Below are 16,489 nucleotides of genomic sequence, written 5' to 3' on the forward strand. Positions count from 1 at the left end.
GATTTTCAAAATACTAAGAGCAAATAATTATCAACACAGAATTCCAAACCCAGTAAAATGTTAGGACCTAGTGCAAAATAAAGGCATTTTTCATATAAAAACTAAGCCACCAAAAGCCTCTCACTAAAAAAACTCCTGGGGGTGCCAGTTTGGCTCAGTCAGTAGAGCATATAACTCGTGATCTCAGGGTCCAAGTCCCACAATGGGAACTGAGCCTAGTTAAAATAACTGTTTTCTAATTGAAAAAAAAAAATTTTTTTTTAAACCTTCCAAAGATTTGGGGCACTTGAATGGCTTAGTCAGTTGAGTGTCCAACTCCTGATCTTGGGTCTTAATCTCATGGTTATGAGTTCAAGCCCCACATTGGGCTCAGTGCTGGGTGTGGAGTCTATTTAAAAAAAACAGAAACAAAAACAAAAACATTATGCCATGCAAAATAAATCAAGAGAAAAACAGCATCATATGATCTCACTGATACGTGGATTTAGGAAACAAGGCAGAGGATCATAGGAGAAGAGAGGTAAAAATGAAGAAAGATGAAACCCAAAAGGGAGACAAACCATAAGGGACTCTTAGTGTTAGGAAGCAAACTGAAGGTTGCTGGAGGGAAGGGGGTAGGGATATGGGGTAACTGGGTGATGAACACTGGGGAGGGTATGTTGTAATGAACACTGGGTATTATGTAAGACTGATGAATCACAAACCTGTACCCCTGAAACAAATCATATATTATATGTTAATTAGCTGAATTTAGGGGCACCTGAGTGGCTCAGTCGGTTGGGCCTCTGCCTTGGCTTAGGTCATGATCCCAGAGTCCTGGGATCGAGCCCCACATTGGGCTCCCTGCTCGGCAGGGAGTCTGCTTCTCCCTCTGCCTGCTGCTCCCCACACTTGTGCTCTCTCTCTCACTCTCGTTCTATCTCAAATAAATAAATAAAATCTTAAAAAAAAAAAAAGGTTATTACCCCTCCCACCAAAAAATGGGGAAAAAAATTAGCTGAATTTAAATTTTAAAAATAATCTAATTAAAAAACAAAAACAAAAACAAATGAAAAAAAAAACTCCCAAAAATGTACTTCAGGAAGAAAAACAATTATCTCAAAAGAAGATGCAATATGTAAAAAGGAAGGTTAAGTACAGAAAATGATAAACATGAGGGTAAACCTAAGTAAATACTAATTTTATAAAACAGTTATTAATGTCTAAAACCTTACGCAATAATAACATTTTAATAGCAGGGTGAAATTTTAACTAGAGTTGAAGCATTTCCTGGCCCCTGCATTGTTCAGAAAGAAAATATAAATATTAATTTTAGACTTTGTTAAGTTAAATAGGTATATGAAAATCTCCACACCACACTCTGAAAGAATAAAATAAAGCATCACTTTTAAAAACCATCAGGAGAGGGACGCCTGGGTGGCTCAGTGGGTTAAGCCTCTGCCTTCAGCTCAGGTCATGATCCCGGGGTCCTGGGATCGAGTTCCGCATCGGGCTCTCTGCTCAGCAGGGAGCCTGGGTTCCTCTCTCTCTCTGCCTGCTTCTCTGCCTACTTGTGATTTCTGTCTGTCAAATAAATAAAATCTTAAAAAAAAAATTAACATCAAAATAATAATATGGAGTTAATGGATACATGCAGAATATTAAACTGGAGGACATATATTTTTCAAGCACACACAGAACATTCACAAAAACTGATCACATAGTATGTCACGTCTCAATACATTTCAAAGAATATGTACCAGAGGGGTGCCTGAGTGGCTCAGCGGGTTAAGCCTCTGCCTTCAGCTCAGGTCATGATCTCAGGGTCCTGGGATAGAGCTGCATCCGGCTCTCTGCTCAGCAGGGAGCCTGCTTCCCCCCACCCACCCCCGCCTCTGCCTACTTGTGATCTCTCTGTCAAATAAATAGTCTTTAAAAAAAAAAAAAAGAATATGTACCAGAGAGTAAGATTCTCTTTCTATTTTTTTTTTTTAAGATTTTATTTATTTATTTGACAGACAGAGATCACAAGTAGGCAGAGAGGCAGGCAGAGAGAGGCGGGGAGGCAGGCTCCCCGCCGAGCAGAGAGCCCTAGCGGGGCTTGATCCCAGGACCCTGGGATCATGACCAGAGCCAAAGGCAGAGGCTTTAACCCACTGAGCCACCCAGGAGTCCCGTAAGATTCTCTTTATACAATACAATTTTAAAAATATCAAAAAACCATTTTTAAAGCCTAAATAATTGAAAAATTTTAAATATGCTTCTAAATAATTCACAAGTCAAAGAATAATTACAATAGAACACAGAGGGATGCCCGGGTGGCTCAGTTGGTTATGCATCTGCCTTCACCTCAGGTCATGATCCCAGGGTCCTGGGATCGAGCCCTGCATGTGATCTGTCTCCCCCTGCTTGTGATCTGCCTCTCTCTCATGAATAAAATCTTTAAAAGAAATAAAATAAAATCTTAAAAAAAAAATAAACATAGAAAATATTACTTGTGGGGCACCTGGGTGACTCATTCAGTTAACCACCTGCTTTCAGCTTAGGTTGTGATCTTGGGATAGAGCACCACATTGGGCTCCCTGCTCAGAAGGGTGCCTGCTTCTCCCTCTCTCTCTGCTAACACCCCACTCCCTTTGTGCTCTCAGTCATGCTGTTTCTCTCTCAAATAAATAAAATCTTTAAAAAATATATTATTTTTAAGGTGCCACTTGAAAGGGATTTTATAACTTAAATGCTTGTATTTGAAAAGAAGAGAGACTGAAACTTCATGAGCTAAAGCATCTGACTTAGCAGCTAACACAAGAGCACACCCAAACATAATATTGAGTATCAGCAAAGCTCAAATTAAATCTTTGAAAATACTAACAAAATTTAAAAACTTCTAATACTGATTTTAAGTAATGAAACATAAACTATATAAAAAATGGGGAAAAAACCATAACCAGAAATACAGCAGATGTAAAAGGTGAGAAAACATTATGAATAGTTTTAAGACAATTTATTATACCACTCAGGTTAAATGGGCAAATTCCTAAAACAATATAAACTATAAAATAGTTCAAAAAGAAAGAGAAAGCTCAAATGATCCTATAGCCTTTAAAGAAAATAATCATTAATAATTTTTCCACAAAGAGAATTCTAGGCCCAAAGAGCTTTCCTACCAAGGCCGAAATAGCTTTCCTACCAAGTTCTTTAAAGCTTTTAAAGAACACACAATTCCAATCTTACACACTATTCCATTCAGAAAAGAGGGGTATACTCCCTAATTCACTTTGAGGCTAGCATAACCTTGATAACAAAAGGCATTTTAAGGAAGTAAAATTGTACACCTATCTCATTTGTGAGCATGGATGCTAAAATTGCAAGTAAAATATTAACAAGCCAAACCTAGCAATATACTTAAAGAAAAAAAAAGATATCACAAATAGGGTTGTTCCTGGAATGCAAGGTTGGTTCAATGCTGTAAAAAATAAAAACAAACTCAAAAGGTGCCTGGGCAGCTTAGTGGGTTAAGCAACTGACTCTTGATTTCAGCTCAGATCTTCATCTAAGGGTCGTGAGTTCAAGCCTCACGTTGGTCTCCACCTTGGGCACAGAGCCTACTTAAACAAACAAACAAACAAACAAAAAACCACCTCACTAGTGAATTAAAAGCATTAGTTAAAATTAGGAACAATACAAAGATGCCCAAACCACTACTTCAAATCACTATTCAACACTGTAATAAGGTCTTAGCAACAAAAAGACAAGGATAGTGATAGGAAGAAATAAAACTGTTATTCATTATTCATGGATCTTTTTTTTTAATGAAGAAAATCCACAAGATCCTTCAGATTCTTAGAATTATAAGAGTTTAGAAAGGTTGACAAATATAAAAAGTCAACTTCATTTTCATACCTTAGCAACATGCATTTTTTTTTTTTTTAAGTAATCTCTACAGCCAACATGGGACTGGAACTCACAACTCCAAGAATGAGGGGCACCTGGCTGGCTCAGTGAGGGGAGCATCTGATTACTGATTTTGGATCAGGTAGGATCAGGGTCATGCGACTGAACCCTCCATCAGGCTCTACACTCAGTTGGGAATCTGCTTGAGATGCTTCCTCTTCCTCTCTCTGCCCCTCCCACACTCCCCACACCATCACTCTAAAATAAATAAATCTTTGAAAAAAAAAAGAAAGAAAGAAAAACAATTTTTTAAAAGATACCATCTATAACAATGAGGGAAAAAGGGAAAAATATGTAAGACAGCGAGGAATACACCTAATAAAGGATATGTAAGACTTTCATGTAGAAAAGAAGACTTGAACAGGGGCGCCTGAGTGACACAGTCAGTTAAGCAACCAACTCTTCATTTAAGCTCTTCATTTAGGCTCAGCCTTGCATTGGGCTCCTCGCTCAGCACAGAGTCTGCTCGAGTTTCCCTCTCACTCTCCCCCTCTGCCTCTCCTCATGCCCCCCGACCTGTGCTCACTCTCACACTCTCTCTCAAATAATTGGAAAAAAAAAAGAAGAAGAAGAAGACTTAAATAAAGGGAGAAAAAAAACCCTACGATCTTAGTGGATTAAAAGTCCTACTGTGGGGACACCTGCATGGTTCAGCTGGTTAAGCATCTGCCTTCAGATCAGGTCATGATCCTGGGTCCTGGGACGTTGGCTCGAATCAGGCACCTTGCTCAGCAGGGAATTTGCTTCTCCCTCTCCCTCTGCCCCTCCCTCCCCTCTGCTCATGGTCTCACTTGGTTTCTCCTCTCTCTCTCTCTCAAATGAATAAATTTAAAAATCTTAAAAAAAAAAAAAAAGAAGTCCCAGTGTAATAATGATTGCCAATTCCCCCCCAATGTAATTTCACTCAAAATGCCAATAGGGTTTTTCATTGGACTCTGATAATCTGATTTTTATTAAAGGCACAGTCAATTAAGCATCTGCCTTCAGCTCAGGTCGTGATTCCACAGTCCTGGGATCAAGCCCCAGATCAGACTCCTGCTCAGCAGGGAATCTGCTTCTACCTCCCCACCTCACTCATGCTCTCTTGAATGTGCGCTCTGTCTGAAATAAATAATATTTTAATAAATAAATAAATTAAAGTCATATATGTGTATATTAGCTTTCTATTGCTACATAACACTTATTACAAATTTAGCAGCTTAAAACATCTCACAATTCTGTAGGTCAAAAGTCTGAATGGATTTAACCTGAATCTTTGCTCAGGGTCTCACAAGGCCAAAATAAGAAGTCAACCAATCTGAACTCTCATCTGGAGGCCCAGGGAAGGAATCTACTTCCAAGCTCGTTCAGATGACTGGCACAATCCAATGCTTTGCTGCTACTGACAGTCAGCTGGGGGCTACTCTCCATCTGCAGCCAGAGGCCACTTGCGTTCCTCCAGACATGACCCTTCCAACTTTCAAACCAGCAACAATCTCAGGCCCTTAAGTTTTGAATCTCTCTGGAGTCCCTTTCTGCTGCCAGCTAAAGAAAGTTCTCTGTTTTTAAGTGCACTGAGCAACCCTGGATAATCCAACACAATCTCCCTATTTTAAAGTCAACTGTGTCACAGAACCTAACAATCACTCTTGAGTGAGTTATCATTTTCACAGTCCTGGGGAATAGGGCAGGACATCTTTGAGGGGCCATTTTAGAAATTCTGCCTACTGTAATATGAATGAGCAAAGCCCAAAACAGCTAACTCCTGAAGTAGAAATTATCAGGCGGGAGAATGTGCCTCACAATATATTAAGCCTTATTACAAAATTATAATAAGATACAGCAGTAGTGGACCAAATGATCAGAATGAACAATCAGAAATAGAACCATGCATATATGAAAACCTGAGACAGAGCTGATAATGCACATTAGTGGGGGAAAATACACTATTTGATAAGTGGGTTGAAAGAACTGATTACCTATATGAAAAAAATTTAAAATAAATTCCTATCTCACGTTAAATATAAAATTCCATTTTAAGAAGGACTTAAGTGGGATGCCTACGTGGCTCAGTCGGTTAAGCCGCTGCCTTCGGCTCAGGTCATGATCCCAGGGTCCTGGGATGGAGTCCCGCATCAGGCTCCTTGCTCGGCAGGGAGCCTGCTTCTCTCTGCCTCTGCCTACCACTCTGCCTGCTTATAAGTGCTCTCTCTCTCTGACAGATAAATAAAATATCTTTAAAAAAAAAAAAAAGGGGAAGAAGAAGAAGAAGGACTTAAGTAGGAAAGACAAATCTTAAAACTTTTAGAAGAAAATCTTAGGAAAATACCTTTGTAACTTGGAGTAGGGAAGAATGTCTTAAAGATACAAAAAGCACAAATCATTAATAAAGATTAATAAATCTCACTATTTTATCCTGTTCATCAAGACGCTTTAAGATGTGGGGTTCCCGGCTGGCTCAGTGGAAAAGCATGCAACTCTTCATCTCAGGGTCTCAAGTTCGAGCCCCACATTGGGTACAGAGATTACATACATACATACATACATACATACATACAACATAAAAAAAAGACATCTAGGGGCACCTGGGTGGCTCAGTGGGTTAAAGACTCTGCCTTCGGTCATGATCTCAGGGTCCTGGGATAGAGGCCCGTGTCGGGCTCTGCTCAGCAGGGAGCCTGCTTCCCTTCCTCTCTCTCTGCCTGCCTCTCTGCCTACTTGTGATTTCTGTCTGTCAAATAAATAAATAAAATCTTTAACAACAACAAAAAAAAAAGACATCTTAACATGTGAAAAGATAATCTATAAACTGGGAGAAGATATTTATGATTGTACAAAGGTTAGCTTCCAGAATATAGACTACTTGAGAAAAAAACCCCAAAATACAGAATATAAAAGAAAAAAATCAAATAGAAATATAGAAAGGACACAGCAAATATCCTAGAAAGGGAAATATAAATAGCCAGCAAAGATACAAATATGCTTAAGCTTTTAGTAACGAAGGAAATTCAAATTAAAACCACAACAAAATATCATTTCACACACTCCAGAGTGGCAAACGTTTCAACACTACCAAACATTGTGAAGTATGGAACTGCTTCAATACTAAAAAAGCTAGAATGGATGACAGAGATAAAATTTACTCTAGGAATTGGCACTAATGTTTTCTGGTTCATTTCTTGCACTTTCGTTGTAAGATCTCAGATTGAATGTGAGCTTAGAGAGAAACTGAGTGAAAAAGGACCTGCCTACTTTGGTTCTAGCCAAGAAAAAAGGATTCCTACAGTTGGCCCAGCCTTGTTCATCACAGAGCTGCACTGAAGTATGAAGCCAGGGCCAAACTGTTGTTCTCTGTGACCAGCTGAAGATGGATTTATGCATTCTTGTACCCCCAGCCAAATTCCATGTCTCCAAATTCACCCTTCTTTATATAACTAAAATGCACCCAAACCTTAACGGATTCAAAATGGAATTCATTCATTACCTTCCCCACTGAATCTGCTCCATTTTCAAGTCTCAGTATCTCTGAACTAGAAACCAGACTGTCAAACTCTTCCCCTTCTTATTTATCCCTACAATTCGTCATTACATTTTGTTGATTTTTACTCAATGCCTCTCAAATTTAGTCACTTAGACAAGTCTCATCATCCCTTGCCTAGACCACTGCAACCAGCTTTATGCAGCAACACTCCAAGTAAGCGTTAAAAATCGAAGTAAGGCCATGGCACATATATGCTGCCGTGTGGTCTTGCTACCATCAGCCTCTCCTTCTTCTACTCCAAACTCCATGCTGCCTCCATAGTTGTCTTCTTAAGCAACATACCTGATCATGTGAATCCCTACTTAAAAACCTCCACTGCCCAATAGATAAAACCATCACATGTTACTTTGGCTTACAATCTGGCCCTGTTTATTCCTACATCACCCACCTACTGCTCCATCTTAACCATGCACCCTGTATTCCGGTCACACTTACATCCTCAACATACCACAAAGAACTCTTGGCCTTTGTTCATGCTATTTCCTGTCACTGGAATACTATCTGCCTAGTAAATCCTCCCCGCACTTCTTTCAGAACAAACGTGTTATCGTTAATGTGATACTCTAAGCCTTTCTTGTCTGAATTACAAGTCTTTAGTGTCCCCAGTCTACTTGGTTTATATCACACTATATTTTGATGTAGTACATATTTACAAGTCTGTCCTACCCACCTGACTCTGAATATCTCTAGAGAAGTAAAAGAGTGATTCAGGAATCCAATTATAATGTGGGGATGGGAGATTTCCCTCACATCCAACAAGCAATTCTCTAACACCAACTCCATATCCTACAACTCAACTCAATTCTGCCTCTATCTGCTCAGAGATACCATCAGATCCCACAGGTTATGGGTGCAGTACTACAAGACTGCCCCCTCCCTCTAAGTCACAAGCCCAGATTCTGATCAGTTGGAGGTTCCAACAACCCCCTCCAACTCTGAATGCCAACAGCAAGTCTAGATTGTTAACTGCACTTCTGACCGACTGGCTATAGATTAGATGTTTCCACAACCTGCTCCTTGGTCCAATTAATTTGCTAGAGCAGCTCTCAGAACTGAGAGAAACACTTACTTACCAGATTACCAGTTTATTAAAAAAGGATATAACTCAGAACAGCCACATGGAAGAGATGCATAGGGCAAAGATATGGGGAAAGGGTGCTGAGCTTCTAATCCGTCTGAATCTCCATGTGTTCACCAACCCGATCATACTTTTGGGTTTTTATGAAGGCTTTATTATAAAAGGATGATTGATTAAATTATTAGTCATTGGTGACTGATTCAACCTCTGGCCTCTCTCCCCTCCCGGGAAATCAGAGGGTAGGACTGAAAGTTCCAACCCTCTGATGATGCAATCTGGTTTTCTGGGCAACCAGACCCCATCCTTAGGTGGGTCCAAAAGCCAGCATTACCTTAACAAAAGACAACTTTATCACTTTCACTTAGAAAATCCCAAGGGTTTTTAGAGGCTCTGTGCCAGAAAGAGGACAAAGACCAAATACATGATTTCTTATAAATCACAATATCACAGGAAGATACGAATTATTATTCTTGGCCACCCTGAAAGCCAGTCTGAAAAACTTGATCACCAGTAAGATATTTTTGCTGCACAGCACACACTCAATAAACATTCTGGGGTTAAATAATCTGATTTAAGGATAAAACAAGAAAATAGTTGTGAACGATTACTATGCTGATTATATTCCTACACTACTAGAAAAGAAAATACATTGGGCATCTGGTTGGCTCAGTCAGTTAAGCCTTTGGATCAGGTCATGATCCCAGTATCCTGGGATCCAGCCCTGAATGGGGCTCCCTGATCAGTAGAGAGCCTGCTTCTCTCTCTCCTTCTATTGTTCCCCACCCGACTCATTCTTTTTCTTCTCTCAATCCCTCTCAAATAAGTGAATATAATCTTTAAAAAGAAAAATAGGTGCGGCGCCTGGGTGGCTCAATGGGTTAAAGTCTCTGCCTTCACCTCAGGTAGTCATGATCCCAGGGTCCTGGGATCGAGCCCCACATCGGGCTCTCTGCTCGGCAGAGAGCCTGATTCCCCCTCTTTCTCTCTGCCTGCCTCTCTGCCTATTTGTGATCTCTGTCAAATAAATAAATAAAATCTTTAAAAAATAACAAAAGAAAAAGAAAAATAGGGCGCCTGGGTGGCTCAGTAAGTTTAGTGTCTGCCTTCAGCTCAGGTCTTGATCTCAAGAGTCCTGGGATACAGTGTACATGGGGCTCCCTGCTCAGCAGGGAGCCTGCTTCTCCCTCTCCTCCCCACTTGTGTTTTCTCCCTATCTGTCTCTCCCTCTCTCTCTCAAATAAATAAAGTCTTGGGGCACCTGGGTGGCTCAGTTGGTTAAGCATCTGCCTTCAGCTCAGGTCATGGTCCTGGGGTCTTAGGATCGAGCCCCACATTGGGCTTCCCTGCTCAGCAGAAGTCTGCTTCTCTCTCTCCCCATGCCCCCTGCCCCCCCAAACCTGCTTGTGCTCCCTCTCTTTTGCTCTCTTTCTCTCAGATAAATAAAATCTTTTAAAAAATAAATGCTTTTTTAAAAAAAAGAAAATAGGAGCACCTGGGTGGGTCAGTGGTTTAAGCCTCTGCCTTCGGCTCAGGTTATGATCTCAGGGTCCTGGGATCGAGCCCCATTTCGGGCTCTCTGCTCAGTGGGGAGCCTGCTTCCCCCCTCTCTCTCTGCCTGCCTCTCTGCCTACTTGTGATCTCTCTGTCAAATTGAAAAAAAAAAAAAAAGTTTCATACATATTATCTCAAGTAATCCCCACACCCCTGTTAAAATACATATTAATATTCCCACTTCGTAGAGATGGTACCTTTGTAAAAGGTTCGTGGAGATTAAGTAACTACTCCAAGATCTGGCAGCTAACAAGCAAAAAAACTATAATTTGAACCCAAGTCTACTGCTGTATCCAAGTGATTTTACTTCCTCACTATTCCTCAAATTCATTTATCCATCTTTTAGCTGGCTTAGTTTGACTTCTCTCTCAGAAGCCACAGAGTAGTGTCCTAAAAGCACTCCTTTGGAATAAAATACAACTATATTTGAATTTGAGTCATTTATCAGTTGTCTCATTTTCCATTTGTAAATTATAGACAATATCTTTCTTCAGTAGTCATGGTAAGTAAAAGAAAATGCTCAGTGTCTAGCATATGACAAATACTTAAAATAGTAGCTCATACTTATATTATTATGATTGTGTCATTTGTCTCTTTACCAATAACCTGCTTCCTACAATCCTTTCATTACAATCAAAGTTATTTTTCTAAAACACAAGTTATTTGCCAAGCAAACTGTATAGCTAAATCTTGAGCTGCTCCCTCCCCATCCTTTTTATTCCTTCTTTTTATGCAACTCCAATACTGACTACTTAAAACCATGTTCTCATTCTACCATGTTTTTGTACATGTTCCCCATTTCATTTGCCTAGCAAATTCCAACTCATCCTTCAAACCCTGAACTCAAACATCAACTTCTCTGAAAAGTTTTCTCTACTGCAATCTCATTATTCACTTCTCTGTATTACCTTTGTACTTAACAAATACTTCTAGTCATAATAATCACATTGTCCTGTGACCACTTACCTACTAAAATGTGGACCCTTTCAGTACTGGACATTCATGTATTTTAGCACCTAGCACAGTGCCTGGGACATGAGCAGTGCTAAATAAATACTCACAGGGTGAAATTCAATCCTATCCCCTATCCAGGACCTATACCATCAATTCTCCCTCCCTTTCTCTCACATCGTTCCCAGTCTTAAGTCTCCACTGGTCTCTTCCCTTCAGTCTAGGAACATGGTTTCTCTACCCTAAACAAACAAACAAAAGCCTCTTTTGATTCCACTCCCACCTTGAAGTACTACCTCAGTTCTTTCTTCGATGCCTAAGACGTAATCATTTCTCAACTTGTCATTTTCCCCATTAGAATACATTTTTATTTTCTCATGTCATAAATTCTAAGCCTCTATTAAGCTCTTACACTGTTATTTTTACTAGAATTCAATGTTTAAGTGTATTTTCTTGACCATACTAATAAAGCCTCAAATTCTTCTCTGTCCCAGGCAGGTATCTATAAACTATTACAAAAAAGAAGGAGGAGGAGGAGGAGGGGAAGAGGGAGGAAACTATTCAAAGGAATATTTGTCCATCTTCTAAATAGTAAAGATGTGTAAGTTACCTGAGTAAGAATTAAGGGAAACTGTCCACCGTACTGTTAGTCCTAGTAGGACCACAACTGCCATCAAGTTCCATTTCTCCATATTTTTTCTACAAATCTAAGGAGGGAAAAAATAGGACCAGTGCCAGAATATTTTTAACAGGTAGTCAGTCACTTCTTCTCTTTATCAGAGAAATGTTATCAATTCTTGGGGATTAGGAGTTTGAGAGAACTTTAAGTGATGCTTCGTTTCCAGTTAAATACGGACTTTTAGGTCTGTGAAGAAGTAGCCTGGAGGAAAAAAAAAAAAAAAAGAAAGACCAAGAGTAAGCTGAGCACAACATAACAATGAATCCATTAAACCAAGTAGGAAGATGGGGAATTAGGTGTGTTGACAAGGAGGAAAAGCGGGTAGTTTTAAGTTCTTTATTCACTAGACCTCTAGTTAGGAAATATACCTTAAAAGGTAGCTCTCCCTGTTAAATGAGACTCAATATATCTAAAAATGTGGTAAGGGTCTTTCTTACAAAGGAACAGTCCTGAATGAAGAAAAAGAACAGATAAATTTAGATAGTAGAAGAATCAATTCCATCTAAAGCATGTTTGTCTACATGTAAAAATAAAACTACGAAAGTTAACAAAGAGATAATTTATCTTTGGTACAGAGAGAAAGAGGAATTTTACCTTTCTATTAGTTTGAGAAAGTCCACTAGAGTAATTTATGTAGTTTGACTTTTACTTCTTTTCTTCCAAAATATACTTTCACTAACCACACCATCTTTCCATCTTAGAGAATGAACCTTTATTAGAATCAAATAATAACCCCAATTCGTGGTTTGTTTAAGAATTTGTTCATTTATTTGACACAGGGTAGCAGCAGGCAGAGAGAGAAGGAGAAGCAGGTTCCTCACTGAGCAGGGAGCCCCACTCAGGACTCAATCCCAGGACCCTGGGATCATGACCTGAGCAGAAAGCGGGCGCTTAACCAGCTGAACCACCCAGGTGCCCCAATGTCTCCAATTCTTAAGAGAGAAACCAGTAAGATATAATTAACCTTCTACGTGTTTCTTTTTTCTTTCAGTTTTTCCCTTGGGTTGAATGGTTTAAAAGTAAAAAGCTTTGGGAAATAATGGGCCATTTTAACCACAGGATATGCTTTAAATGTAATCAGAAAAATACAGTAAGTCAACTGAAAAAACTAGGTGAAAATTGGCAGATTCCACCTACTGGGCAAAAAAAATTATTTAAGAATGTAATTAAACATATTAATTTTATTTATCTTTTATTAAGGTTTTTATTTTTTTAAGATTTTATTTATTTATTTAACAGAGAGAGAATGAGAGGGCACAAGCTATGGGAGTGGCAGAGAAAGAGCAAGAAGCAGGCTTCCCACTGAACAGGGAACCTGATGTGGGCCTCTATTCCCAGGACCCTGGGATCATGACCAGAGTTGCAGGCAGGCGCTTAGCTGACTGAGCCATCCAGGCACTTAACCAACTGAGCCACCCAGGCACCCCAAGTTTTTTAATTCCAGTACAGTTAACATACAGTGTTATATCAGTTTCAGGTATATAATATAGTGACAAAAATTATTTTCTTATTTAAATATAGCGAGGGTCAGGGCACCTGGGTGGCTCAGCTGGTTAAGTGGTTGCCTTCGGCTTAGGTCCATGATCCGGGGGTCCTGGCATCTAGACCCTCATCAGGCTCCCTGAGAGCTACTCCCTCTCCCTCTGCCTCTCTCTGTCACTCACGAATAAATGAATAAAAATTTTGAAAAAAACAAAACAAATAAATATAGCAAGAATCAACTCTAGAACTAATGAAGTCTAGCATCCCAATTAGGTAGTATGCCTCAAAGCAGTAAATAAGTCTACATAAATATATTATTCACATTTAGATTGTATAAATTCCACTTCCTCCCTCATACCACACCCATTTTTGATCATCTTACTATTCACTAGAACTTTCATCACAGAGGCAAGGTAAGAGGAAAAATTAAAATTCAATCACTGTGGCACACCTGGGTGGCTCAGTAGGTTAGGCCTCTGCCTTGGGCTCAGGTCATGATCCCAGGGTGCTGGGATCAAACCCCACATCAGGCCTCCTGCTGGGTGTAAAGTCTGCTTCTTCCTCTCCCTCTGCTCTCTCCCCCACCCCCGCAAAAAAAAGAAGAAAAAAAAAAAGCTATACACTAGGGGCTTTTGGCTGACTCAGCTGGTAGAGTTTGTGACTCTTGATCTCAGGGTTTTGAGTCGAGCCCCAAGTTGGGTATACAGATTACTTAAAGTAAAACTTGAAAAACAAACAAACAAACATAAAAACAGGAAAACTTCAGTGGCTCAGTGGGTTAAGCATCTGCCTTCGGCTTAGGTCATGATCCCAGTGTCCTGGGACTGAGTCCCACCTCAGGCTCCTTGCTGGGCTGGGGGGGGTGGTGCGAGGGCTGCTTCTCCTTCTGCCTGCAACTCCCTGTGCTGTGCACTCAATCTCTCTCAGACAAATAGGTAAAATCTTTAAAAAAAAAAAGGTTCGACACCAAAGAATACATATTGTTTGGTTCCATTTATGAAAGTTTCATAAATGGACAAGACTAATCTATGATTAGATATCAATAAAAAGGTTACCTTTGGGGAGAAAAGAAAGGATGGTGATTGGGAGAGGTCTCCAGGGAGGTCTTCTGAGAAGAAGCTGAGAACTTTGTGTTTTTGTTGTTGCTGTTGTTTTTAAGCATTTTTAAAAATTTTTATTTATTTATTTGACAGACAGAGATCACAAGTAGGCAGAGAGGCAGGCACAGAGAGAGAGAGAGGAAGCAGGCTCCCTGCTGAGCAGAGAGCCCAATGCAGGACCCTGGGATCATGACCTGAGCCGAAGGCAGAGGCTTAAACTACTGAGCCACCCAGGTGCCCCTGTTGCTGTTGTTTTTAAAAAAAGAGGGATGGAGGGTGAGAGGGTCAGAGGAAGAGGGAGAGTGAGAACCTTAAACAGGCTCCAGGCCTAGAAACGAGTCCCACGCTAGGCTTGAACTCAGGATCCTGAGATCATGACCTGATCAAGAATCCCTCGCTTAACCAATGTGGGTGCTCCATATGCTGTTTTTTTATTTGAGTGGTGGTTAAAAGATGTGTTTACATGGGGTGCCTGGGTGGCTCAGTGGGTTAAAGCCTCCGCCTTCAGCTCAGGTCATGATCCCCAGGGTCCTGGGATCCAGCCCCACATAGGGCTCTCTGCTCAGCGGGGAGTCTGCTTCCCCCCCACTCTCACTCTGCCTGCCTCTCTGCCTACTTGTGATCTCTCTCTGTCAAGTAAATAAACAAAATCTTAAAAAAAAAAAAGCTCTAAAAAAAAAGATGTTTACAATAAATTAGCAAGTTACAACTTATGATTGCTGTATTTTCTTGTACATGTTCTATTCTAATAAAAAAGCATAAAAGGAGGGGCGCCTGGGTGGCTCAGTGGGTTAAAGCCGCTGCCTTCGGCTCAGGTCATGATCCCAGCGTCCTGGGATCGAGCCCCGCATCGGGCTCTCTGCTCAGCAGGGAGCCTGCTTCCTCCCTTCTCCTCTGCCTGCCTCTCTGCCTACTTGTGATCTGTCTGTCAAATAAATAAATAAAATCTTTAAAAAAAAAAAAAAAGCATAAAAGGAAATTACATTTTTTAAAAAAGAAGATTACATTTATTTAACAACTACAATATAAGTTCCGTGCGAGCAAGGATCCTCCTGTCTTAGGCCCTGGCTCTGTTCCCTGCACCTAGAACAAAGTTGCAAAAAGCAGGTACTCATAAAATATCTTTTGAATAGAGAGATTCCTCTATACAAAGAGGGGAGGTACCTAATTTTACTGAGTCCTTTGTGGCCAAAGGTATTATGAGCCTTAACGGGTCTCTTCTTGAACACTAACAAAGGTGCTTTATTACTTTCTCCATCTGCAAAGCAAAGTGCAGTAACTTTCTAACCCATCCACACAACACGAAGTCTTCACGCAGGTGGCAGATAGGTTTTCCGTCCTACTGTGCCCTAAGGTTAGTACATTTCGATCAAAAACAAAACAAAACAAAACCTCAGCGGTTCCCTTCCACTGCCGAATTTGTTCTTTTTTAGTCTGAAAGGTCCTTCCCCCAAGGTGGACACAACACCCAGGGAGTGCGGCTATTCCCGAGGAGAACGTCTGGCAAAAGGGACCATCTTAACGTTTCTCCTCCCTTTCTCCAGCGGGCCAGACCCTCAAGACCGCAGGAACAAGAGCGTCAAGGGAGCCAAGCCCGCTGCCAAGTCAAGGGGTCCACCACCATCAGCCCGTCCAGTCACTCGACCCCCCAAGCAAGCCAGCAGGGTGACCCGGGGAGGCCTCGCCAGCCGCCCCTCTGAGAGGAGCGGGACCTGGAGCCGGGCTGCTACCTGCGTGCGGAATCGCTGCGCGTCGCGAGTTCCCCTTCCCCACCCCCTCTCCACCCTAGCCCCGAGACCCAGACGCCCCAGGATCCCGGCCTCTTACCCCACCGCCCGCGGAACGTTGGGATTCGCGCCCGCTGCTATCCCAAGAAGGCGCCTGCGCGCTCGCCCCCGCGGCGGAGCGCTTCTCTCCACCTTCCGCCTCCGCCGTGCGCGCGCTCCGAGCGCGGGAGCGAGCCCGTCGAACGTAAGGGGAGGGGCCGGGAAAAGGCGCGGAGAGGCGGTGGCCGGCTTAGGAGGCGGAGCAGCGGGGGCTGGAACCTGAGAGGCCTCCCACCCCGGGTTAGGCTTGGGGCAGGTGGAAAGCCCCTTGCTCTTCTTTCCCGGGATGATGGCCAAGTCCTGAGCGGCTGCTTAGTCCACGGATTCCTGTCAGGGGCGCGTCCTGGCTCCCTTCGCAGAGTGGAGAGCCCT

General features: G+C 41.5%; 1 protein-coding gene across 2 annotated transcripts in view; it reads right to left on the reverse strand.

The window, feature by feature from the left end:
* Positions 1 to 16,234, reverse strand: part of ALG6 (ALG6 alpha-1,3-glucosyltransferase) — a 66,427-nt gene extending 50,193 nt beyond the window's left edge. Inside the window, exons 1-2 of one of the 2 annotated variants that reach the window (XM_080800651.1) lie at positions 16,119 to 16,234; positions 11,641 to 11,910 (exon numbers count right to left, since the gene is read on the reverse strand). In XM_080800651.1, coding sequence (XP_080656777.1) covers positions 11,641 to 11,722 — 82 coding nt within the window. In that variant the 5' untranslated portion in view covers positions 11,723 to 11,910; positions 16,119 to 16,234. The remainder of the gene's footprint in view (positions 1 to 11,640; positions 11,911 to 16,118) is intronic. The other variant, XM_080800652.1, reaches the window with a different exon arrangement.
* Positions 16,235 to 16,489: the final 255 nt, after the last annotated feature.

Source organism: Martes martes (assembly GCF_963455335.1).
Source record: "Martes martes genome assembly, chromosome: 4".
Taxonomy (NCBI): Eukaryota; Metazoa; Chordata; class Mammalia; order Carnivora; family Mustelidae; genus Martes; species Martes martes.